Source organism: Pan troglodytes, chromosome 1 (genome assembly GCF_028858775.2).
Source record: "Pan troglodytes isolate AG18354 chromosome 1, NHGRI_mPanTro3-v2.0_pri, whole genome shotgun sequence".
Taxonomy (NCBI): domain Eukaryota; kingdom Metazoa; phylum Chordata; class Mammalia; order Primates; family Hominidae; genus Pan; species Pan troglodytes.
Window position 1 is genome coordinate 181922995 of NC_072398.2, and position 26242 is coordinate 181949236.

Genomic DNA, 26242 nt, shown 5'->3' on the forward strand with positions numbered 1-26242 from the left:
ACTGCCCCATATTGGGTAGTTTATAAAGGAAAGAGGTTAATTGACTCACAGTTCCGCATGGCTGGGAGGCATCAGGAAACTTACAATCATGGCAGAAGAGGATGCAAACACATCCTTCTTCACATAATGGCAGAAAGGAGAAGTGCTGAGCAAAGAAGGAAAAGTGCCTTATAAGACCATCACTCACTATCATGAGAACAGCAGCATGGAGGTAACCACCCTCATGATTCAATTACCTACCACAGGGTCCCTTGCACAACATATGGGGCTTATGGGAAGTACAATTAAAGATGAGATTGGGTGGAGACACAGCCAAACCACATTATTCCTCCCTTGGCCCCTCCCAAATCTCAAATTCTCACATTTCAAAACATAATCATGCCTTCCCAACAGCCCCCCAAAGTCTTAACTCATTCCAGCATTAACCCAAATGTCCAGGAACAAAGTGTCATCTGAGACAAGGCAAGTCCCTTCTGCCTATGAGCCTGCAAAATCAAAAGCAAGTTAGTTACTTCCTAGATACACTGGGGGTACAGACATTGGGTAAATATACCCCTTCCAAATGGGAGAAATTGACCAACAGGCCCCATGCAAGTCTGAAATCCAATAGGGTCGTCACTGAACGTTAAAATTCCAAAATGATCTCCTTTGACTCCATGTCTCACATCCAGGTCATGCTGATACAAGAGGTGGGCTCCTGTGGCCTTAGAGCTGCCAAAGCCCCTGTGGCTTTGCAGGGTACAGTCCCCCTCCTGGCTGCTTTAACAGGCTGGCATTGTCTGTGACTTTTCCAGGTGCATGGTGCAAGCTGTCAGTGGATGTACCATTCTGGAGTCTGGAGGATGGTGGCCCTCTTCTCACAGCTCCACTAGGCAGTGCCCCAGTGGGAACTCTGTGTGGGGGCTCCAACCCCACATTTCCCTTTCACACTGCCCTAGCAGAGTTTCTCCATGAGGGCTCTGCCCCTGTAGCAAACTTTTGCCTGGACATCCAGGAATTTCCATACCTCCTCTGAAATCTAGGCAGAGGTTCCCAAACCCCAATTCTTGACTTCTGTGTACCCATAGGCCCAACACCACATGGAAGCTGCCCAGGTTTGGAGCTTGCGCCCTCTGAAGCAATGGTCCAAGCTGTACTTTGGCCCCATTTAGCCATGGCTGGAGCTGCAGCAGCTGGGAGCAGGACACCATGTCCCAAGGCTGCACAGAGCAGGGGTCCCTGGGCCCTGCCATGAAACCATTTTTTCCCTCCTAGGCTTCTGGGCCTGTGATAAGAGGGGCTGCTGTGAAGGTCTCTGATATGCCTTGGAGACATTTTCCCCATTTCTTGGTGATTAACATTTGGCTCCTTGTTACTTATGCAAATTTCTGCAGCAGACTTGAATTTCTCCCCAGAAAATGGGTTTTTCTTTTTTTGTTGCATCATTAGGCTGCAAATTTTCCAAACTTTTGTGCTCTGCTTCCTCTTGAACCCTTTGCCATTCAGAAATTTCTTCTGCCAGATATGCTAAATCATCTCTCTCAAGTTCAAAATTCCACAGATCTCTAGGGCAGGGCAAAATGCCACCAGTCTCTTTGCATAACAAGAGTTGCCTTTACTCCAGTTCCCAACAAGTTCCTCATCTCCATCTGAGACCACCTCAGGCTAGACTTCATTGTCAATATCACTATTGGCATTTTGGCCAAAGCCATTCAACAAGTCTCTAGGAAGTTCCAAACATTCCCACATTTTCCTGTCTTCTTCTGAGCCCTCCACACTGTTCCAACCTCTGCCTGTTACCCAGTTCCACATTTTGGGGTATCTTTACAGCAGTGCCCCACTCTCTGTGATACTAATTTACCATACTAGTTCTTTCTCAGCCTGCTATGAAGAAATACACAAAACTGGGTAATTTATAAAGGAAAGAGGTTTAATTGGTTCACAGTGCCACATGACTGGGAAGGCTGCAGGAAACTTAAAATCATAGCTGAAGGGGAAGCAAACATGTCCTCCTTCACATGATGGCAAGAAGGAGGAGTGCTGAGCAAAGAGGGAAAAGCCCCTTATAAAACCATCAGATCTTGTGAGAACTCACTCACTATCACAAGAACAGCAGCATGGGGGTAACCGCCCCCATGATTCAATTACCTCCTACTGGGTCTCTCCCATGACATGTGGCTATTATGGGAACTACAATTCCAGATGAAATTTGGGTGGGGACACAGCCAAACCATATCAGGCTGGAAAGAGAAGGAAGAACAATCTAGAAACAAATCAGGATACTACATTTTGCAGGATTCTGCACTGTAGAGGAAGAGGAAGCCTTCACGTGGATGATTAATCCTTTATCCTTTCTCTGAGAGGCACTATGTGAAAACTGGGCAAAATCTTACTCATGGAACAGCTTCCTGGAGAAGCCCCTCCACCACAATACCCATCCCTACCCAGCTCTGCAAGAAACCCTCTAGCCAATCATGGACCTAGAAATGTCAGGGCACAGACAGTCAGCCTTCTTACTTCTCTGGCATTATCCCCTCACCAATACACATTCACTCCATTCAGTTAACAAATATCTATTGTGAGTATTCCATGTTTCAGGTACCATCATATACTAGATTATTCACTAGTGAGCAAAAAATAGATACTGTCCCTACCCACATACAAATTACAACCTAGTTGGAAATATAAACTATAAACAAACAAGCACCATACATGGATAATTATAAATTGAGATAATGCTTTGAGGAAAGGATCTAGTTGCTCTGAGGGATATTAACAGCAGCTAAAACAAAAAAGATGAGTAGAAACCAGCTAGGCAAAGGAAGAAGTTAGTGTGGAGAATGGAATGAATGGAAGGAAAAGTGTTCAAAGGTCTTGAGATAAAACTATGAAGTGGGTGCATCTGAGGAAGTAAAAAAGTCATGTTAAAGAGTTTGGATTTTGTTCCAGCATAACTGGAAATTGTGAATTTTAATCTAGGAAGTGACATGATCCAATTAAGCTTTTTTTTCTTTTTCTTTTTTGTTTTGAGACAGGGTTTTATTGTTACCCAGGCTGTAGTGCTGTGGCACAATCATGGCTCACTGCAGCCTGAACCTCCTTGGCTCAGGTGGTTATCCCACCTCAGCCCCACAAGTAGCTGGGACTGTAGGTTCGTGCCACCGCACCTGGCTAACTTTTATATTTTTCTTTTCTTTTCTCTTTTGGTAGAGACAGGATTTTGCCATGTTGCCCAGGCTCATCTCAAATTCCTGAGCTCAAGGGATCCACCTGCCTTGATCTCCAAAAGTGCTGGATTTACAAGCATGAGCCACCACTCTGGCCCAATTAAGCTTTGAAAAGGCTATGCAGAGAAGGGAACTGAGAGGGGAAGAGTAGGAAAAATGAAGCTTGGCAGAGTAGAATACTTTTTTCAGCAAACTAGCCAAAACATGGAAATGTAGTAGACAAGTAGATAGATTGGAAATATCTTTTGGAGACAGATAAATTTAAAGTCTTTTAGAGAACTTAAGACCTTAGTGAGATGTGAAAATTTCAGTAAATGATATCTAGCCAAAAAAAATTGATATCATTTTTGACTTTGCTCTTACTTTTTCACATTTTCATATCCAATCCATCAAGAAATCCTATAGACTACCTTTGAAACAGATTCCAAATCTCACTTTTTACCCCCTCCACAGCTTCTTGCTTTACTTAACCCATTATTATACATTGCTTGGACAGCCACAATAGCTACCCACTGGTCTCGCTTTCACTCCTCCCAATCCCCAGATAAAACTCTTACCAAAGACAAGGCCCTATAATCTAGTACCCTCCCCCACTTTCTAACTTATTTTCTGCCAGTCTCCTCCTCACTTATTCCTGTTTATTCACACTGACATTCTTACCATTCCTAGAGACACAAAAACTTATTTCTGCCCTTGGACCTTTATGCTTGCTGTTCTCTCTGGCTCAGTTTTTCCAATTATATATATAGTTTATTTCCTCACTTTGAGTTCTACTAAATGGTTACCTCTCTGGCCATCCTAATTTAAAAAGTCCCTATGTTACCCTCTATCCCCTTATCTTGCTTTTTCTTTCATTATTCTTATCATTACCTTATACTATATTATACATTGATTTGTTTGTTTATCGCTCTTTCCCATTAGAATTTAAGTTCCCTGAAAGCATGGAATTGCTTTATTTTTCCCCTTCTGCTTCTACAACAGCTAGAAAAGTGCCAACATGGGAAGCTCTTGGGCAATATATTTTTTTAATTTTGTATTGACAAATAAAACAGGCAGTATTTATTGAAGGGTGAAAGAGAGTTAAAGTTAACTCAGGTTCCTGGTTTATACAATTGCCTGGATGTAGATGGTGAAGCTATTCACTGAGACAGGAGCACTTTTAGAAGCCCAGATTTGGGGCATGTCAGGAGATTAATTTTAATCAGGTTAAATTTGAGGTAACTTTGAGACATCCAGGAGGAGCGATCAGGTTGGCAGTTGGACAGAATGACCATATAATTAATCATTCCAACGGAAAGTGAATAGGAGAACTAAAAAAAATTGTATATTTTTTGAAATACTGTTTTTTGAAACAAAATTGATTTTATTACATTAGTAGAGTTACAAAATAATTATTTTCAAAATCTAGTTTTAAAAATAGAATTTAATCTAAAAATAAGTTTAATAGGCATTCATGTACATTAAAGTAAAAATGTTTAAAAACATATTTATTTTCTTAAAATCAAAGTAATTATTTTTGGCATACATTCACAGGCTTTACTCAGTTTCTTAGCTACACCTATATCTAACACTATGTCATTAGCATTTTTATGAAGAATATTTTTTCTAATATGTTCTCATGATTTTTAGTTCTTGATGACATTGCCTTTGCCTTTAATCTTCTTAGAGTTACATATTATGATGAATAAGTTTGAAACTGTTGACACATTCAATTAATTATTCTTTATAGAACATACTATACTTAAATTAAAAAGGCATTTTCTCTGTAGGTACTCAGGTACCTGCCTGATAAACTTAGAGCACATTTTATAAATAAGGGACATTCCTAGAAATAAGCTTTTTAGTATTGAAATATATAAATATTTCAGTCCAAATATTTATACAGTTACTTCCTTATTTGCTCCCTTCAGGAAATTTTTCTTTGATTTTTTTAATAACACAAAATTTATCAAATGAGGTGCTTCTTCATTCTTTTAAATGTTCACCAAATGTAGATATTATAAAACTGAAGGCCTTCTCAATTTTATTCCACTGTAGTACAACATATAAATGTACAATTAAAAATAGGAGCTTCATCAAAAGACTCTACTAATAAGCTGTTATCCCAAGGTAAAATCATAGAATTTCAAAATTTAATCTTGTATTTCAATTTTGCTTTCACCATTTAATTTGTGCAATTTCTTTCTTGCTTTTGTAAAGACAACTGTCGTATCTTCTTGTTTGCAAGCTTTATTTTAAATAATTGCAAATCGATAAAAGCTTTAAAAGCTGAAGCACTTTGGTGCTTCATTTATTGAATATTTGATTAAAGATTGCCAATTGATTTTGAACAAAAGACAGCCAAAATGTAAAAGTCTCATTAACAATAATAAAGAAAAAGTACAAAATCAATGTAGATTAAAAAAATTTTGAGCCTTTATTAAAGACTCAAAATTTGTGAAATCACATTGATGTCAGACAGTAAAGACAGAAAGTGTGGTCTGGCTTTCTAAAACTTTATGAAAACATTTTTTTCACATATAGTTTAATGTTAGCTTCACACAAAAATTGTATAGTTCTGTTTGGGTACATTTTGACAACTATGGCTTCTATTTTGAAGATAGAAAATAGAAGCTTGTTTGGATGCAATTATGAATTATGTAGACACCTCAAACCAATTCAAAATAAATTTTACTCCATAGGTTTGTTGATTTAACAAGTATATTGCTTTCACCAAACCAAAATAGGTTTGCTGATTTAACAAGTACATTGTTTTCACCAATTTCAAAAAATACCAATTGTATTCATATTGCCCTAAAATAATTTTTTCTTTAATGTTTAACTTTTGAAAATGAATAAGCTGTATCAGCACTACCAAGACAGTATTTTAGCTTCAATAGAATTAATTTCCAAAAGCTTTACTTTGGTTACATGAATTGGATGAAAATAATTGAATTATATTGGAATTCAGTTAAATTATTTTGTTTGATATATCTGTTGACTTTGATATAAAACTGCTGGTTTTAGTTCTTCTGCTAATTGAGGAAAGACATTGACAGCTACCACTTCATACCCAAGAGAACTTGGAATTGGTAATGATCAAAATTATTTTAAAATAGTCATGTAAATAATAAGCCAGACATCAGAAGTTATATGTAGTATAGCTCTGATGTCTGGCTTTTCGTTTAGAGCAAATGACTGTTCTAGAATAATTTCAATCATATTTCTTCTATGCTTCTGCTTTTACATGTGTAAATTGTAGTATTTTGGCATAAGTTTTTCAAAAATAAGTATTAACTATTTAAGTAGATGTTGATGTTTCTTCAGCAGATTTATGTCTTCTGATTTTTATGCGGGCATGTTATCAGTACATCCCTATCAGGATCATAAACACTGACAAATGTTTTATACACGTTATGTATTTATTATTGCATGTCATGAAAAATGGAAATTTAATAGTTAACTTTCCTAAAACATACACTTTTGTAGTTTTGAGCTCATTACTGATAAAAGGGTAACAGACAAAAAAATTTTTTAAGAATTTTAACTAAACAAGAAAATAAATGCATAATTTTATGTTATACCCTAGCATAAATGTGTCAAGAGCATTCAGACTATTCCCTATAAGCAGGACTGCTTAGTCTCTATTTCCCAGGCATATTTCAAATTCTCCTAACCAATTATTTTCCACATTTCCTATTGATCCCACTAACTAGTAACCTGGAGGCTCCATGTATCTTGAAGGTTACAGCATGGGCCACAGCACAATTGACTGGTACAACAAGCTGCCAGCAGGGACAACATCTTTGAATACTTCTCACACCACCATTTGGAAACTGAAGGTATTAACTGCCTTCCGGTATCCAGACACACTTAGTTTTATCAGACAGCACATTCCTTGAAAGGTGGATATTGGTTACTTTGGGTCTGCAAAAGGTCAAGAAGAGAAAACAGGTTATCACTGTTTTTAGTTAATAAGCATATATTTAAATTAAGACCCCATCCATTTTCACTTTTTCCTTGACCCCCTACCTTGACTTGCTCTGTCCATTTCATACCCTAAGCACGCTTAGTGTGAACTTGGAATTCATTGTTCCCAACCAAGAAAGAGCATGATGCCAACTATCCATCACACACAGCATGATGAGTATCACATTTACCATTTACTAAGCACCCCGTATGTGTCAGGTACCAATCTCCAAACTTCACAACAAATCTATAAGCTAAACACTATTTGCATTTTATAGATTGGGAAACCCAGGCCCAAGGTTACATGACTGATTAATAATAATGGAAATCGATTAGAGCCTAAACCCACATTAGTTCTACTATACAATGACTGCATTTCTAAAAGACATCCAAAGCTAGAATTGCACGTAGCCCTATCTGTTCATTCAAAACCCAGCACTGACTGACTTATTTACTCATTCATTCAAAATATTTATCAATTGCCTCTATATGCTAGGTTTTATGCAAGGTGACAAGGGGATTCCAGTCTAGTGACTTCACAGCCTGAATGATTATTGTTATTCCACCCATGATGTAACAACAAAGTAATCTGGATACAAAACTTCAGTGCAAACCTGACCCATTTCAGCTATGGTCTACCACCTAATAATCCCAAAGCACCCAGAATTCTAATACTGCCTCATGTACCATCCCATACCCCAGCAAATGACAGTTTTGAAAACACAGTCCTTTTCACCTAAGAGTTTCACAACAACCCTAAGAAGGATACAGGATGCTTTTTAGTAACCACATTTTATACAGAGGCACGGGGGAAGAATATACCAAGAGCTTGGACTAGAATCCAACTCCTAGCTCCTTGTTCAGTCTTCTCTTCTTGCTGCCTGTCAGGAATCTGGATTGGAGAAGATAGAGTATGTGATTTATAGCCTCTCATTGCATGGGGTGCCTGTCCCTGGAGTTTCTGTCTGCATTGGCATTCTGCCAGCAGCCACCATAGGTAGGAATATTGTTGCTGTCCATGACCAGGGGGAATAATCAGTCTCAGCTATTCCTCAGCTCCAAACAAGCCTAAGTAATTGGGTTTAATTTTAATTTTTTTAATGGCTTGGAATTAATAGAAGCAGCTGCTGCCACAGTGTGTGGGTGTCCTTCTCCAGAAGGCACAGACCAAAAAAAAAAAATCCCTACATATAATATAAACTCTGAAAAATAAATAATACAGTGTGTAGGACAAAAAGGTTAATTCAAGAATCAAGCAATGTCTTTTTGTTATCAAAAATTCAGCTGGCAATATGTAGCACTGTCTCTCTCCTCCCACCCTGAGTGCCCATCAGCCCCTGATAAGATGATAATCTGATTAGACACTGGGTGTAAAAATGTGTTGCCTGTATCTGAGCACTCTCTCACTCTTTCTCCCCCTCCTTGTGACTCACCAAGAGATTAGCTGTGACAAAGTGCGGAGAGAGATAAGAATAGATGTGCTGGTGACAGGAGTACTATTATAATTATTTGGGGGAAGATAGGATTGGAATTAGAATAGGTCCTGTTTGCCTAGGGAGGGTGCATTTAGAATATGGGTATCCATCCAAGGTCCCTGGCTATGCCAGACATCAAAGAGGAAAAGGAGGGGGGCAAATGGCTCAAGCTAGGTGATAGCCTTGGTTGTTCCAGCCAAATGTAGACTAAAGGCCATGTGTTGGCATAGATGACAAATGAGAGATTCAGCTGCCCTCACGAAGGGAAAAGGAATGAAATCTTACCTCAATTTCAAATATGCCTGAGAAACTACATGCCAGTTTGCTTTCAGCCCCTGAGTAGATGAAGTAAGAGAACCAAGAGACTATAACTGCCGTTGTTGGATAAATCTGAGGTAGCACAGCCTTGGAATGGTGGGAAGAATATGTGCTTAGCATTCAGACAGTAGTGTGCATCAAACGGATAGCACAGCTATTGAGATTCAGAAGGTGCTTAAAATTTGCTACTTCCTTTGGGGATATCTGAGTGACTTTGTGATCCCCTTGTTTTGCACACCTTTTTTAAGACTTACAACCTGGAAAGAATGATTTTTTATTATGTCCCTTTCTGCTAATTTGAAGAAAAATGCTTGTGTCTACTAGGGTCGAAACACCTTTATTCCCATCTGTATTTCTCTGCTTGATTAGAGAGGAAATTAGGGCTCCTGTCTTTCAAGGCTCCTGAGGAGGACCAGAGAATGCTGCTGTTTTAGAGAAACTTATGTACTGCATTAGGTCTGGGACTTCTCTTCTTCCTTATGTTCTGGTAACCTCCAAAATGATGCTTTGGGAATTTAGCTGAGAGGTCTCAACAGAAAGTAGAGAGGATAGGTGGGAGGGGAATCACTCATTCACTCATAAGTCAACTCAGTCATTTAACAAAATACGTTGAGCTCCTCTTTAAAGCCAAGTATTGTACTAATGCTGAGGATTTTGAGGTAAATCAGAAAAACAGCAGTGTCTGCAATTAGTATTTAGAGCAGTTAATTCATCCTGAAGTTGTTGACAAAGACTTCAAAGAGGAACTGTCATTTGAGCTAGGCCTCACTTCTCTATACAGAGATGCACTGTGTAGAAAAGAATGGGAATAGCATTTAAAAAGGCAAGGAATAGCATTTAAAAAGGCAAGGAATAGCATTTAAAAAGGCAGAAGGAATAGCATTTAAAAAGGCAAGGAGGTTTTTGAGAATATGATATATTCAGGGCATGACTTAAAGTTTCACTAGAGAGAGTACAATGTATATATATATTAGTGGAGCTGACATTATTTATTCACAAACATTTATCCAATTCATAAGTGTTCTTGGCACTTCATCTATAAGCCTTTGTATAGGTCCCGGAGAACTAGAGATGAACAATATGTAGTACCTGCCATCCAGGAGAGCTCAATCTCATAGTGGAGAAAGGAATATGTTTAAACTGATGTAATGAGATAGAAGTTATAATAGAGTATGTTCGTGAACGTGTTGAATGTGTACATGCATGAGAGAGTGCGTGTGTGTGTGTGCTTACTCAGAACATTCAGTCATGCATGACTGAATCTGAGGATGTGAGTTACAGACCTCCCTCATTCATGTGGATGTCCTCAGGACGCTGAACTCAGGACAAGGCCTTATTCCAAGAGCTGGATCAGCCTTTAGTCCCCAGGTCTTGAAAGCACACACTACAGGACCTGAAATCTTCCTGGGTGTCTGGCAGGATCGGGTGTTGTGCCATTTTCTTTCTGGGGTCTTCTGGGGAGTCATGAACAACCTGCATAAGCATAAAGGTTCTTGACTCTACCTTTATTTCCATACCATTGATATAATATGAATAACTTCAGAGGATTGTTGAGAGGAATAAAGAAAATACATTATAAAGTACTTAGAATGGCCTAGCATATGGTCCATGCTATATAGATATTAGGAAATAGTACTATAATAATAATAATTATTATTTTATTTTTCCATGGATATCATAGACTATCTGTGTTAAATGGAATCAGGAGTCTGCCTTGTCTAACCTAACATCAAGTACAGGATCTTTATCCCCTAAAGCTTCTAATACTTGTATTTCTCTGTAAGGCAGCCCTCTCTACTTTCTCTTCAGCTGAATGTTAAAGAGTCTCTACTTTATACTGAACTAGAATCTGCCTTCTTGTGATACCTACCAATGTTATTCTGGGATAAGAAGATTTTTTCCCTTTTTTTCATTGCTTTTTACATAAATAAGTATTGCTTGAGACCGCTCTATGCCATGACTAGAGGTAAAGAAGTAGCACAGTTTATATTTTCAAGAAGCCTACTCTTTGAAGAAATATCCAAATATCCATTTACTTTTATTGTTCATTGTTAAGAGACAAACTAGATGATAAAAATCTTTTTATATAATTTTTTAAAGTAGAGAAAAATAAGGAAGACTCAATAGTCAGGGAAGGCTTTAGAGAAGAGCTGTGTTAAAGGGTAGTCACTTATACATTGATTTGTTCATTTAAAAAATATTTAAACCTTTGTTGACAATTGACTATATGCCTCATCTATCAGTAGGAATTCACCAAGTATGCAAGATGGTGGGGAAGGCAGACCAGGTAGAGGAAAGATCCAGCACAAAACATAGAGATATTGAAGGTATGGCACAAAATTGTGTTAGGGAGTATGAGTAGTTGAATATAAACAAAGCAAAGGTTTCAAGGAGGGTGAAATGGGTGATGATGCTGGAATCACAAGGCCATCACAGGAAGCCTTGTGGGCCAAACTGAAATGTGAGGATAGGAAGTTGCTTAAAAGGTTTTTAGCAAGAGAGTACTATAAAATCAGGTTTTTCTGGAAGTAGAAGGTAAGGCTGTAAGTTGGATGGCAAGGGGAAAAGGGGAGTGGAAAGATACTGTAGGGATTATGAATACAGGCTTTTGAGCCACACTGGCCTAGGCTTAATACAGGATCTGCTGCTCACTGATCTTGTGACCTCAGGGAATCTTTTTTTTTTTCCTCTCTTGGCTTCAATTTTTTTTATCTATGTAAAGGGATAACAGCCCCTAGCTCATAAGGTTATTATGAGGATCAAATCATAATGCATATAAAACACTTAACACAATGTCTGAGACATAATGAACAAAATAAGAGAAAAATAAGAAGTACATCCCAAATGAAGGAGACGTTTTTTCCTCCCTAGTTTCAGCCCCCTTTGCTTTATTCTTTGCATTACTTGAAAGTCTTGAATTTTGCCTGCTGAGCCCTCCTCAAATAGATTTCTGTTTGTATCCTTGGGAAAGTCTAGAAAATCTAAGCCCTGAACAGCATCTCAGTTTCCCTGAATGATTGCCCTAGAGCCCGTTAGCTCTACTTTGTCTGCTAATCAGGTTAGGCATCCCGGCTCACCCAGGAGAGGAGCTCGACAGCTGCAGGCAGTAGATGGATTCTCCTGATAGCACATAATCAAATTCAGTGGAGACAGCAGGCTCTCAGAGTCAAGTTGCAGAACTTGGCTGGAAGAGGAGAAAACTGTGGTGACAGAATTGAAAGCATATACCCTGGTTGGATATACTGGTAAATAAAGAGCTGAAAACAGCATCATAATCTGAGACCTTATGACTGTAGGAACCACTCGTGAATGAAGACATACTCATCCAGGGCTCTAAGACTCAAACTCAGACCGTCAAGTCAGAGCCTGAAGTGACTATCACAGACCATTGGCTGGAAACATCAAGGCCATTTTCACAGACATTCTCCCCAAATACAAATCGGGAACCCTGGGACTTGTGTATGCCACCAGCCTGCCTCACTTTCCTGCATCTTCAATAACATCACAAATGTAGATCATCATGTATTCTCTCCATACCCACATCCTTGCACTGGTCTGTTCTCTCTCTAATCTTGACTCTTCACTGCTTCCTTCCCTCTCCCTCTTCAGACCTCTTCATCTTCCACTTTTTCCTCTGGTACTCAGCTCCATGGTTAATAATCCCACTTGGATCCTCAGTCTTTAAGTTCACTTCTTCCTTTACCCCTTGTCTTAACCAAACTAGACTTGGTTAAAAGTCTATGATGCTTAAATATTTGCTAAATAAAACAATGAACTGAGGCCTGACCCTCTTGGAGGACATTACTTCCCCAATTGCCCTCTCAAGAAATCCTCATTCTTCTATACTGCATGTACAGAAGGATCAGGAGGGGTCACTTTCCTCCTCACTCCTCATGCAACTTCCAAGCCATCATTTCTCTACCTCATCACTGATAACTCCAGAATTTAGGGTAGCAATCTAGTTAGAAGAAGGAGTGCCTATAAGATTTGTCTTGAAGATATATTTCCATTATAAGAAGACTGTTATTTATGTATTTATGGGCAGTAGCTTTGGGAGTAGGAGGCAAATGGACTCTATTGGTGGGCCAAACACCTCTAAACAACCTTTGATACTACCTCTGACTTTTATGTGAAAGCTCTGTTTCTTTGTTGCTTAGACTGCATATCTATCATCCTGTCTTTCTCCTCAGCACTTTCAGATTCTTACCCACCTTAGACCCCATGGCCTATCATTTTAGTCACTTTTTCTAATATAATCAAATACCAGAATATTTAATTAAATTTAATATAATCAAATGTATGTACAGGCATCAATGCCATGTAACCACTGCTATTCCAAAGGAATCCCACAGCCACACCTCCCACCCTGGCCACTTAGCTTCAGAAAGACACTAAGGTAGAAACAAGATTCTGCAACAAACACTAGTATGTTATAATGCTCTGTTCTATCTGTTAACAGTTTTCTCCAGGTTGTTCTACCTGGAGACAGCACCCTTCTTGTTTTTCTCAATTTCCCCTCCTAAACCTTCCTCCTCACATTTGTCTTCATATGCCCCTGTAGTCTTTGGCTTCTCAATTGAATGCCAAGCCACTACAGGTGAGCCTTACATCCTTCATCCACTGTATCTGCACTCCCCAGGAGCATCCCTTCCTTTAAGGATCTTCCAAATCAACCTTGGTGGTTAAGACTTATTAAGCAATTGATAAAAAAGCAAGAGTTACACAAAATGTGGAGCTGAACTGGCCTGGAATTGTCCATGTAGTTAGTATCATGGAAAGGGCACAGTTTTAGATGAGTTTTGCAGGATAAGCAGGATTTGAAATGATAGAAATGAGAGACATTCACTGCAGGGAAACATTGTGAAGAGGTTGGATATCATAAATAATGAGAGGGTAGAGTAACTCTTTAAAGTGGGTAAATGCAAAGACATTATGGAAACTATGACTGCAACATTTTTGTTTCCTGTTTGCATCTCAGTGTTTAGCTTAGCAAAATTGCCCACACAGCATATTTTAAAGCACTATTTCCCAAAGTGCTTCTGTGGAAAATTAGTCTCATGGAATGCTCTGTAGAAAATAATAGTAATAATTTAGAGAAATGTTGAATATTTCCCTTTCCTTGAATATATACAATGCATATGAGTTTATTTTAAAAGTTCTTAATTAGTCTTATAATTTAAAAAACTTGACTTCCCCAGGAAAAGTAGGCCTCTCCCATTTATATCTCTATAGCATCACAGTCTTTATTTACCTTCAAGGCACTTTTAGAATCTGTAATTATATTGTCTACTTATTTTTAATATTTTACTGACCACTTCCCCACTATTATCCATGAGGACAGAGATCTTCCTTGTCTTATTTATTATTGTACATCAAGGCCTGGGCATTTGATGCCACATATGTTAAGTGCTCAAAATAAGGATAAACAAGTGAATAGAATGTGTCTATTTTTGTTTAACTTTGCATTTTCCAGACAGTTGAGAAAGGGTAGCACTGGATTGTGAGCAAAGAGCTGCCAGATTCAGGTCTGTTTTAAACAATATGTGGTTTGTGTTGTCATTCTCCCAGCCCCATTACCCATGGTTCTTGATGTTACAGTTTTTCTCCAGGCATTGATTTATATGTATTACCTTTTGAAGCTTGAACAAATGTCTCATATGCCCAAATTTCTTTGTTTATATATTTTAGGCAAAGGCTGCCACCCAAAAATGTTTACTACTACCGCTGCCCAGACCATAGGAAGAACTATGTGATGTCCTTTGCCTTTTGTTTTGACCGAGAAGAAGATATTTACCAGTTTGCTTACTGCTACCCATATACATACACTCGCTTCCAACATTACCTTGACAGCCTGCAAAAGAGAAACATGGATTACTTCTTTCGGGAGCAGCTGGGCCAGAGTGTGGTAAGGCCTGTGCCAGGTTTGGGTTACTCATTTGGAAACAGGCAAACTTGTGATAGGGACTTAGCACGGGTTTTTATGGAATGCAAATAGTGAATACTGGTGCTTTCCAGAACTTTTAATAATTTGCTAACTACAATTAAACAATTACATAATTAGTATTCATTTAACAATTCTTTAAAGTATTGTTTTTATTGTGTGATTTATCGTGACTGTGGGCACCAGGAAGTCACAGAATAAGATATGAGACAGATGGTTGTTTTTCTGAATGAAGCTGATAAAGCTCTCTAGCAAAATACAAAAGTTAAGTGAATCCCAAAACCTCTGAGAGAAAAGGAGACTTTCGCTAGGTGTTACAAAAGGTATGAAAGCATTTTATTACTGTGAGCCTCTGATAGGAAGAATACATTTCTTAGTGAACCAAACTTGCCTGCAGTACAGGTTAGCAAGTGGTGTGCAGTTTGGTTGTGATGGCCACAGTGTGCCCTGTCTCTGTCATCCATCAGTTCCTGACTGTTTTTTCCTGCTCCAGGTTTAGTTTCCTGGGTCTAGAGATTTCAGTCTCCTATTCCATAATTGTTCCCTATTGCTGATGTGACAAACTACCACAAATATGGTAGTATAAAACAACACAAAATTATTATCTTATAATTCCAGGGGCTAGAAATACAAAATGAGTCTCACTAGGTTAAAGTCAAGATATCAGCAGATCTGCATTTCTTTTGGAGGCTTTAGGGGAGAATTTATTTCCCTGCCTTTTCCAGCTTCTAGAGGCTGCTTGCATTTCTTAGTTTGTAGTTCCCTTCCATCTTGAGAGCCATCAGTGGCTGGTTGAGTCTTTTTCATGCTGTATCACTTTGATATGAACTCTCTTTCACTTATAAGGATCCCTGTGCTTACAGTGGATTTACCCAGATAATCCAGGTTAATCTCCATATAGCAAGATCTTTATCTTAATCATATCTGTGAAGTCCTGTTTGTTATGTGAGGTAACACAGTGACAGGTTCTGGGGATTAGGAGTTAGACCTCTTGGGTTGGGGAGTGTTGCATTATTTTGCCTACCACATCTTCCTACTTCCTTTTTTTTTTTGAGATGGAGTCTTGCTCTGTCACCCAGGCTGGAGTGCAGTGGCAAGATCTCGGCTCACAGCTCACTGCAACCTCTGCCTCCCAGGTTCAAGCAATTCTCCTGCCTCAGCCTCCCGAGTAGCTGGGATTACAGCCACCACACCCAGCTAATTTTTGTATTTTTATTAGACAGTGTTTCACCATGTTGGCCAGGCTGGTCTCAAACTCCTGACCTCAGGCGATCCACCTGCCTTGGCCTCCCAAAGTGCTGGGATTACAGGTGTGAGCCACCGTACCCTGCCTCTTCCTACTTCCCTCTCTTCCTCTTGTGCCCAAGCTAGGATCTGAAGTTGTTCTTCATACTGGATTCATAGGTTTTACTCTTTGTTGTCAGCAATACTTTGGTTGCTAATAAAGAATAAGCAGGTGCTAATTTGGTTTTATATTTTACTCTTCAAAAAGTGTGGATTGTGCCCCTAAAAGAGGCTTATTGGACAGGCTCTAAACATTCTAAATGAGGATACTGGTGAAATTGGCAGAAGATACTTTACTTGGGGTTCTGATATGTGTTGGTAGTTAAGTGGACTCAGCCTAGTGACTGTGAGTTTCCCATAAAAGTGAGACGCATTTCTAAATAAATCCAGGATACCTCAAAAAAGAGAGCAGTAAAGAGGGCCTATGTGCAACTCAGGTACCTGAGAGACAAATCTGGTCATGTTATTCTTGTAGTCTGAGATTCTGTATGCACTATGATTTCATAGCTAAATATCTTTTCTCTACTCCAACCTTCTTCCCAACAGTGCTTCTCATGGTATCTTCCCATTTGTATCTGTTGCCTATATATTTTGAACTGATAATTGGTATACATGGTGTATGAGTCAGCATGCTAGCAGGAAACAGATGGCAGCCTCAAATTAGGATAATTTAAGGAAGGTTTAATAAATGGGTTATTTACAAGGTGTGGGCAACGTATGCAATGACAAAGTACAGTGAAATTCTCTAGGGCTAATAACAGCTCAAAGGGAATAAAGGGAAGGAAGGTTAACAGAACACAATAGTAGAGAGTCATTTAGTGGGTCATCTCAGAAAGAATTGGTGACCTTCAGTTAAGGTACACAGTTAGCCTAAGATAATCCCATAGAGAGTGGTGAGAAAAATAAATATACAGACCTCATTCTCTTACTTACATCTGATCTCCTTCTAGGAGTCCATATTGGCCAACACAACCAGAATCCAGAGAACAAAGGAGCCCATTTATGTGATTCATACAGATCATCCTCCCAGGGAAAATAAAAAGATATAGAAGGGTGGAGAGTGGATGCAGAGGAACAAATATAATACATTACGTGCACCTGGTCCAATTAACAGTATATTACTGAACAGTGAGCTTATTTGAGAAGGAATTGTCAGAAAAATTCTGAGATGAATATTTACCAGACATATGAATTGTGATCTTTTTTAAGAGAATGGGAAGTTCATTCATTACTCATAACATTTAAGGCAGGATCTGTACCTTTCACTCCTGTGCCCACCCCAACCTTCTCTTAGATTTATGACTAGGCAGAATGTAGGTGCACAATGAATGTTTATTGAGTGAAGATTGAAACAATGAAAAAATGAATTAAGAACATGTCTGGAAGCAGTGTGAAGAGCTGAAAACAACAAAAAGCTAATAAGAAAAACAATAGGATCAGTTAAGCTTTCAATAATAGATATTCAAAATAACATATATAAAATTACAACTTAAACATGATAGACGTTTATTTCTTTTCAATGTAAAAGTCTAAATGTAGGCAATCCACAACTAATTTTATGGCTCTACTCTTTGAAAGCCTCAAAGAGTCAGGTTCTTCTAGCTTTCTTCTCTGTCATCCTTGGGATGTGGCCCTCAACCTCATGATTCAATATGGAATTCTACCATCATATCTGTATTCCATGCAGCAGGATGAAGGAGACGGTGGAGAAAGAAGAAGCAGTTCTGTGGCACTGTCATTTACTAGAACTCATCCACATTTAACTAAAGGAAGGAAAAGAAATGAAGTCTTTGTTCTGAGTAGCCAAGTTTTAGCTCAAAATTGTTGGTCCTCTAACTATGTGGGAGAATTGATATTGAGGGACAGCTTAAAGTTGCTGCCACAGGATATCGGAATTCTGCTTTCAGCTCTAACATGAAACTACTTGTATTACCTTGAATTCTATGTTCCCTTTCTGGGGATAATTTTTTTCACCTATAAAGTGAGAAAATTAGACTTGAATAAAAGTTTTCAAATTATCCTCGAGGAATTCCTCAGTTGGAAAAAGTAATAGTTTGAAACTCCTGTCCTACTTCAGAGCCTGTGAGAGGCACTGTGTACTTGTATATATACAAGGTATATATACAAGTCTTGATATATACAAGGTATATATACAAGTCTTGATATACTTCCAGAAGCATATTCTGTACCAGGGGAAAAAGGACATCTCAAAATAGCTCTGATACTTTAAAACATATATAATTAAGGATAGAATGAGTTTTTTAAGAAGTTAATAATAAAAATAAACATCATGGAGAATGTCTTTAAAAGCTAAAGATTTTGCTTTTAAGCCATCTTGAAAGATGGGTGGGATTATAGAATACAGAGTTGATAATAAGATAGCCCAGAAAGCAAGAAAAGCCAGAGCCATTGCCTGATGGTGGTAGTTGGTTAGAAGTCTGGTGTGATTGGAATAGGAAATTCATGGGGCTACTGGAAGATTAGGCTAGACAAGAAGATTGGGGCAAAACTCTGGAAAGCCCTGATTTTCATATTGGCTGCATCCTTTATTCAGATTCAACACAACACACATACTGGGTTTCTTACTTTATATAGACTATTTGGTTTTTTTCTCACAATAGTTTTGTAGAGTAGGCAGAACTGTCCCAGTTTGGGGGTAAATAATCTGAGGATAAAAAATAAGTTTCTTCGTTAAGACCACATGACTAGTTCATATCAGGGCCAAGATTTAAAACCATGGTTTCTAACACCATGTCCTGGCCCTTTGATGGACATTTTAACACCCAAAAAGATTTTTGAGAAAGGGATTTACCTTATCCAAAGCAGCATTTTAAGAAAGTAAATTTAATGGAAGTACAGGGTGTACCTGTGCCATCTGGACTAGATCAGGGAAGCTCTGTGGGTTGGCTCAATCCTCTGTTCTGGACCTTGATGAAGGTACTAGAGATTTTAAGGCTTTCTGGCATACTTTTGCAGACAAGTTGATTCTCAGTTACCAGGGTATTTGATATGGCTTGTGTCTGAAGGCATCACTATAATTAGTTAATCCTTATTCCAATTTGAAGGGAGGATAATTACAAGTGGGAAGGCTAAACATGCCAGCATCTAGATCTCAGGGAGAGCAGGCAGGAAGGAAGATTTTGAATTTTTAGTGCTAGAACTATCAATCACTATGGTCATAGTTGTTACGGGTACTAATTATATCATCCAAGAATGCATTTTATTTTGTTACCAGTAGCCCCTTTTAAACCTACTGAACAAAACCCCTTTGAACATGTATTTAAAACCGTGATCTGCCATTTAAGATAAGGACATCATGAGAAAGATATTTTTACTATTGTTTTAATAGCTTTCTTGAGGTATAATTTGCAGTGTATAAAATTCATGCATTGTAAGGGGATAATTTTATGATTTTTAGTACCTTATGATTTTTATAGAGTTGTGTAACTATTACCACAATTTGATTTTAGAACATTTCCATCATCTCAAAAAGTTCCCTTGTTAATTCTCACTTCCAGTCCCAGTCGCAGGTAACTGCCGATCTGCTGACACTATAAATTTGCCATTTCTGAACATTTCATAACAGAATCTTATGCGTCTTGCATTTTCCACTTAGCACCGTAATATGGATGAACCTCAAAAATATTATAGCATGTATCAGTAGTTCATTTTTAGTACTGAATAGTATTCCATTGAAAGGTATACCACATTTTCTTTAGCTATTCTCCAGTTCAAGGACATTTGGATGGATTTCGGTTTGGACTTATTATGAATAATGCTGCTATGATCATTCATGTACTTATCTTTGAGTGGACATATGAATACATTTTTCTTGGAGTGAAATCATTAGGAAATATGTTATTGTTCAACTTTTAAAAGATAAACTGTCAAACTGTGTTCCAAATAGTAGTGTCATTTTATATCCTTATCAGCCATGTAGGAGGGTTACAGTTTTCCCAGATGCTAGCCAACACTTAGAATTATCTGTAATTTTTATTATAGCCTTTTAGTGGGTATATCTTCTTATGGTTTTAATTTGTATTGCCCTTATGACTAATTATATTGATCATTTTCTCATGTGCTTACTTGCCATTCATAAATCTTCTTTGGTGAAGTGTCAGTTCAAATCATTTGCCCATTTTTAAAACTGGGTTCTCATAAGAGTTTTAAGAGTTCTTTATATATTCTAACACAAGTCTTTTGTCAGATATATGTTTTGCAAATATTTTCCTCCAAACCATGCCTGTCTTTTCATTCATTCTCTTAATCTTATCTTTTGAAGAATAAAAACTTTAAATTTGAAGTCCAATTTATCAAATTTTTAATGGATTATGCTTTTGGTGCTATTATGAATGGCAGTACCTGTGCACCAAATCCTCGTCAGCATTTAGTGTTGTCAGTGTTTTTGATTTTGGCCAATCTAATAAGTGTGTAATTGTATTTCATTGTTGTTTCAGTTTTAATTTCCAGATGACATATGCTGTGGAGCATCTTCTCATATCTAAGAACTCTTGTCTAACAGAAGGCCACAATGATTTGCTTTTATGTTATTCTTCTGAAATATTTATATATGTAGCCTACATTTAAGTGTATAGTTCATTATGAGTTAGTTTTTTATGTGGAATAAAGTAAGGGCCGAAGTTCATTTATTTGCACATGATAACAAATTTTTCCAGCACCGCTTGTTGAAAAGACTAATCTTTACTCAGGAATTATCTTGGCAACTTTCTCTGATGCCTCTGCTCAGTTTGTTTGTTGTTTGTTTGTTTTTAATATACTCTTTTCTTTTTTAGAACCGTTTTAGTTTCACAGCAAAATTGAGAGGAAGGTACAGAAATTTCTCAATATACTTCCTTCCCCTACACATGCATAGCCTCTCCCGTTATTAACAATCTTTCACCAGAGTGCTACATTTGTTACAATTGATGAACTTACGTTGACACGTCATTAACACCCAGATTCCATCATTTACCTTAGAGTTCACTCTGGGTGTTGTACATTCTATGGGTGTGGACAAATTTATAATGGCTTGTGTCCACCATTTTAATATATACAGATTAGTTTCATTGTTCCAAAAATCATCTGTACCTCACCTATTCATCCTTCCCTTCCCATAACCCCTGTAAACCACTGATCTTTTTAATGTCCCCATAGTTTTGTCTTTTCTAGAATGCTATATAGTTGAAATTTGTATAGCCTTTTCAGATTGGCTTCTTTCACTTCGTGACATGCACTTAAGTTTACTCCATATCTTTTCATGACATGATAGCTCATTTTTTAGCACTGAATAAGAGTCCATTGTCTGGATATAATACAGTTTACTTATCTACCTATTGAAGGATATCTTAGTTGCTTTGAGGTTTTGGCAGTTATGATAAAGCTGCTGTAAACATCAGCATTCAGGTTTTCATGTGGGCATACATTTTCAGCTCCTTTGGGTAAATTCCAAGGAGTCCAGTTGCTGGATTGTATGGTAAGAGTAGGCTTAGTTTTGTAAGAAATCACCAAACTGTCTTCCAAAGTGGCTGTACCATTTTACATTCCCAGTTAGCAATGAATGCGAGTACCTGTGCTCCACATCCTTGCCAGCATGTAGTGTTGTCAGTGTTCTTGATTTTGGCCATTCTAATAGGTGTGTACTGTATCTCATTGTTGTTTCGATTTGCATTTCCCAAGTGACATATGATGTAAAGCATCTTCTCATATGCTTATTTGCCATTTGTATATCTTCTTTTGTAAAGTATCTGTTAAGGTCTTTGGCTCATTTTTATTTGGGTTGTTTGTTTTCTTATTGTTGAGTTTTATATAGTTTTGTTTTTTCTTTCCTATTTTAAGCCTTAATTCCCAGGGAATCAACCCTGTGTTTATGTAGGTTAAAGGTAAGCTACTATTGGGCTGAGGTTATGTTCAGCCACCCTAAGCCAGTAAGGCTTCTATCTTCTGCTGGTGGATCTGTGTGTGAGTAGGGGAGTATGTTCAAACTTTGGACAGTTTTCAAGTCTGCTTTACTTTCCCTTTCATATTGTGTTGCCTATGTGCATATGTATAGCCTCAAGATTGGTCAGAAGAATATTATATGAGTATTATTATTATTAAATACCTACCATGTAACTAGCATTATCTAGACTCTGAGGCTTCAGCAGTGAAAACAGATTCATGTCTTCATGAGACTTACATTATGGTAGGAAGAGACAGACAATATTGGAGTAATTAAATCAGGAAAGAGGATCAGTTTGGGGAGTAAGATTTCATTTAGAAGGTAGCACTTAAATTCTGAGATATGTAAGTATTGTCTTCTCCCATTTGCATATTTAAGATGGCGATTTAATGAGATTAAGTAATTTGTCTACATAATGCAACTGGAGTTTGAAGCCAAGTCTTTGTGAACTTTATAATTATTTAGTGAATCCTTGCAAAGCTGTTCTTTAACACTACAAATATCTACTGAGCATCTTCTGCCTGCCAGGCTCTATATTGGATGCTGGGGAGAGAAGATTAATACAAAACACATTCTGTCCCTGAAAAGTACACAATATAATGGGTGACATAGATGTAAAAATGAATAAAAAGGTAAGATCTGGTATAATACAAGTAGTGGGCAGAGAAGGGGCACAAGGGAGTGAACGAAGTCTTAAGGAAGGAGGCATCTTTACTTGAGTATCAAACTTGTGTAAAGAGGCTGAGATGCTATGGTGTGTCCTGACAGTGTTGCATGGCTCCTTGTGATAAAAGCACAGGGTCAGCCTAAGAAGAATAGGAAGGGTGGTGACAGAGGATGCAGGAGAAATAAGTAGAAGCCAAGTGAGGAGGGCCTTGAATGCCGAATTAAAGAATTTGGACTGTATCCTGAGGGAAGCTAGGAACCAAGCAAGAGGCAGGGAGGAAAACCACGAAGACTACATATATAATAATAGGAATGACATAAGAAAACCTTAAGAAATTGGCCTCTCTGATCTTAACACTTCAAAAGAATCTCTAGAGCTGCCAAAGATTATAGGGATTTCATTCAAACTTAGCAAATATATTAATCATCTCCTGTGGACAAAGACCTAAACTGTAAAAACCAGCATCTTCTTTTTTCTTTTTTTATTATTATACTTCAAGTTTTAGGGTACATGTGCATCTTCTTTTAACGTTCGAGAAACTTCACTTTTCAGTCTCGGCTCACACACCTCTTCAGCAGCCGTGCTCCATCCCAATGACAAGAAAGACCCACTATCCTCAAAAGAGCTCCCTCCCTGTGACTTCCTCTCTTTGATTCTAGCCCCACCCTCTGGGCCTACCTTGCAAGTTCTTGCTCTTTTAGCTCATAGTCAGGCCTATAAAGATACCAAGACAAGGCTGAAAAACTGAGAGCATTGCTTGAGGCCAAGAGTTCAAGACCAGCCTGGGCAATATAGGGAGACCTCATTACTACAAAAAATTTAAAAAAAAATTAGCTGAGCATGGTGGTGTGTGCCTGTAGACCCAGCTTCTCTGAGGCAGGGAGATTGCTTGAGCCCAGGAGTTCAAGGTTTTGTTGGGCTATAATTGTGCCACTGCTTTCCAGCCTGGCAATAGAGGGAGACTCTGTCTTAAAATAAATAAATAAATAAATAAATAAATAAATAAATAAATAAATAAGACAATCATATCAAGACACTGACTACATACCCTTGATGAGTCTTCTCTTCTCCAAACTAATCTCTCTTTTCTCCTACCCCCAGAGAATTCAACATTTCTTTATACTCCATGGTGTCAAACTTTTTACCTTCTTTGTTGTTCTTCTTTGGACATGATCTAGGTTGTTATTTTCTTCTTAAAATGCTAGCACTGAATATAAAACTACACAGGGAATCTAAGCATGTACAGCAGAATAGGACTATTGCCTTATCTTGCTCTGGATGTTAGATCTCTAGAAATGAAGTCAGAATTTACATTAGCTTCTTTGGGCAGGCAGGCCTCTCTATAGTAGATTTTTTTGTTGCTGTTCTTTAAATAAATATATTTTTATTTATCTGATATTCTCTTTTTAATAAACCTCTTATTTAAAAAATTGATTTAAATTTATTTCTGTTTTTTTTCAATGTTTTTTTAGATTCAGGAGGTACATATGCAGGTTTGTTCCCTGGGTATATTGCATGATGCTGAGGTTTGGAGTACAATTGATGGCATCATCCAGGTACTGAGCATAGTATCCAATAGTTAGTTTTTCAAACCTTGCCCCACTCCCTCCTCCCATCTACTAGTCCCCAGTTTCTATTGTTGCCATCTTTATATCCATGAGACACCAGTGTTTAGCGGTCATTTGTAAGTGACAACATGCATAAACCTCTTATTTTGAAATAAGTTTAGGTTTACAGAAAGTTGGAGAGATAATATAGAAATTGTTCATATGCCCTTTGTAACAGTAGGTAGCTAGTCAGGCATGAGCAGGGCAGGAGAGAGCTCCCCACCTACACACACACACACACACACACACACACACACACACACACACACACACACCCCAGGAGTGTCAGGTGACAATCAGGTGATGGTCAGGCTGTTGTTAATGGTCTCTCTAAAGTAATAATTGGTCACAGCTGGTGCCAGGGAAAGGCAGTCTCCTAATAGAAAACACCTGAAACTGGTAATCAACAGCTTTCCAGTAAGATCTCAGGAGGTGGGTGAGTGGGCTCAAGCATGCACATGCAGACAGCCCACCAGGGAAGAATCAGGAGAAAAGTAATGCAAGACCCCAGAAGTATGTCAACATATAAAACCCTGAGTCAAAAAGCCAAATCATGCACTTGTCTTTCAAGTCACCCTCTTGGCTCCTCCAAGTGTACTTTCTTTTCTTCCTTTCATTCCTGCTCTAAAACTTTTTAATAAACTTTCATTCTCTAAATCTGGCCTTGGTCTCTCCTTCTGCCTTATGCCCCTCAATCAAATTCTTTCTTCTGAGGAGGCAAGACTTGAGGTTGCAGTAGACCTGCGTGACTTGGATACCTTCCACTGGTAACACCTTCACCCAGTTTCCTCTAATGTTAATATCTTACACAATCATGGGGGATGTGTCCAAAGTAAGAAATTAACATTGGTTCATTACTAGTAACTAAAACACAGAACTGTATTCAGATTTCACCAGTTTTTCCACTAATATTTTTCTATTCCAGGATTCTTCAGAATACCATATTAGCTTATGGTAGATTTTAAAATAAAGCCTCTACACTTACCCTGATACAGTACAACTTGTTGATTTCAGTCCTTTATTCCAATCTGTTGTAATAATTTTGATTCTTGGATACTCTTATCTACAGGCTTAGTAATTTCACTCAGAAATTTTAGCGTACATACTTGTATTAGCCCATTTTCACGCTGATAATAAAGACATACCCAAGACTGGGTAATTTATAAGGGAAAGAGGTTTAATTGACTCACACTTCAGTATGACTGGTAGGCCTCAGGAAACTTACAGTCATGGTAGAAGGGGAAGCACATCCTTCTTCACATGGTGTCAGCAAGGAGAAGTGCTCAGCAAAAGGAGGGAAAGCCCCTTATAAAACCATCACACCTCGTAAGAACTCACTCTCTATCAGGAGAACAGCATAAGGGTAGCCACCCCCATGATTAAACTACCTCCCACTGGGTCCCTCCCACAACACATGGGGATTATGGGAACTACAATTCCAGGTGAGAGTTGGGTAGGGACACAGAGCCAAACCATATCAATACTTTTAAAGTATTAATTTAAGTCAGGAATGCAAGTGTTTAACAGGACAAGACCTGAGGCTAAGAACAGAGACCTAGGCATATTACTGGAGACTTCACCCTAGATTGGCATTTTTACATCAGTTTTATATCAATCTCTGGGTTTGGTTATGCTGCTAACCCCAGTAATATAAGTCATGTATGTGAAACAAGATTTTACTTTCCTCCAAATTAATCCAATCAAATTCATTTTAGTTCAAATTTTTAGTATCTCTTATGTGTCGTGTACTATGAGAGATTTAGAAATAAACAAGATATAATCCCTGTCCCCATTTCTCCATCTTGTCCATAAGGATCACGTACAACATTTTGTCTGATGGTTAGTTTAATGGTATGAT

At 38.1% G+C, this 26242-nt stretch overlaps 1 protein-coding gene across 12 annotated transcripts in view; it reads left to right on the top strand.

The window, feature by feature from the left end:
- AGBL4 (AGBL carboxypeptidase 4) overlaps nucleotides 1–26242 on the top strand; it is a 1457272-nt gene that overhangs the window by 921155 nt on the left and 509875 nt on the right. For 11 of the 12 annotated variants that reach the window (XM_054666739.2, XM_054666701.2, XM_009457345.5 and 8 more), the window contains one exon: nucleotides 14636–14852. The exons of the other annotated variant lie outside the window; for it this stretch is intronic. In XM_054666739.2, coding sequence (XP_054522714.1) covers nucleotides 14636–14852 — 217 coding nt within the window. The remainder of the gene's footprint in view (nucleotides 1–14635; nucleotides 14853–26242) is intronic. 12 annotated transcript variants of the gene reach the window in all.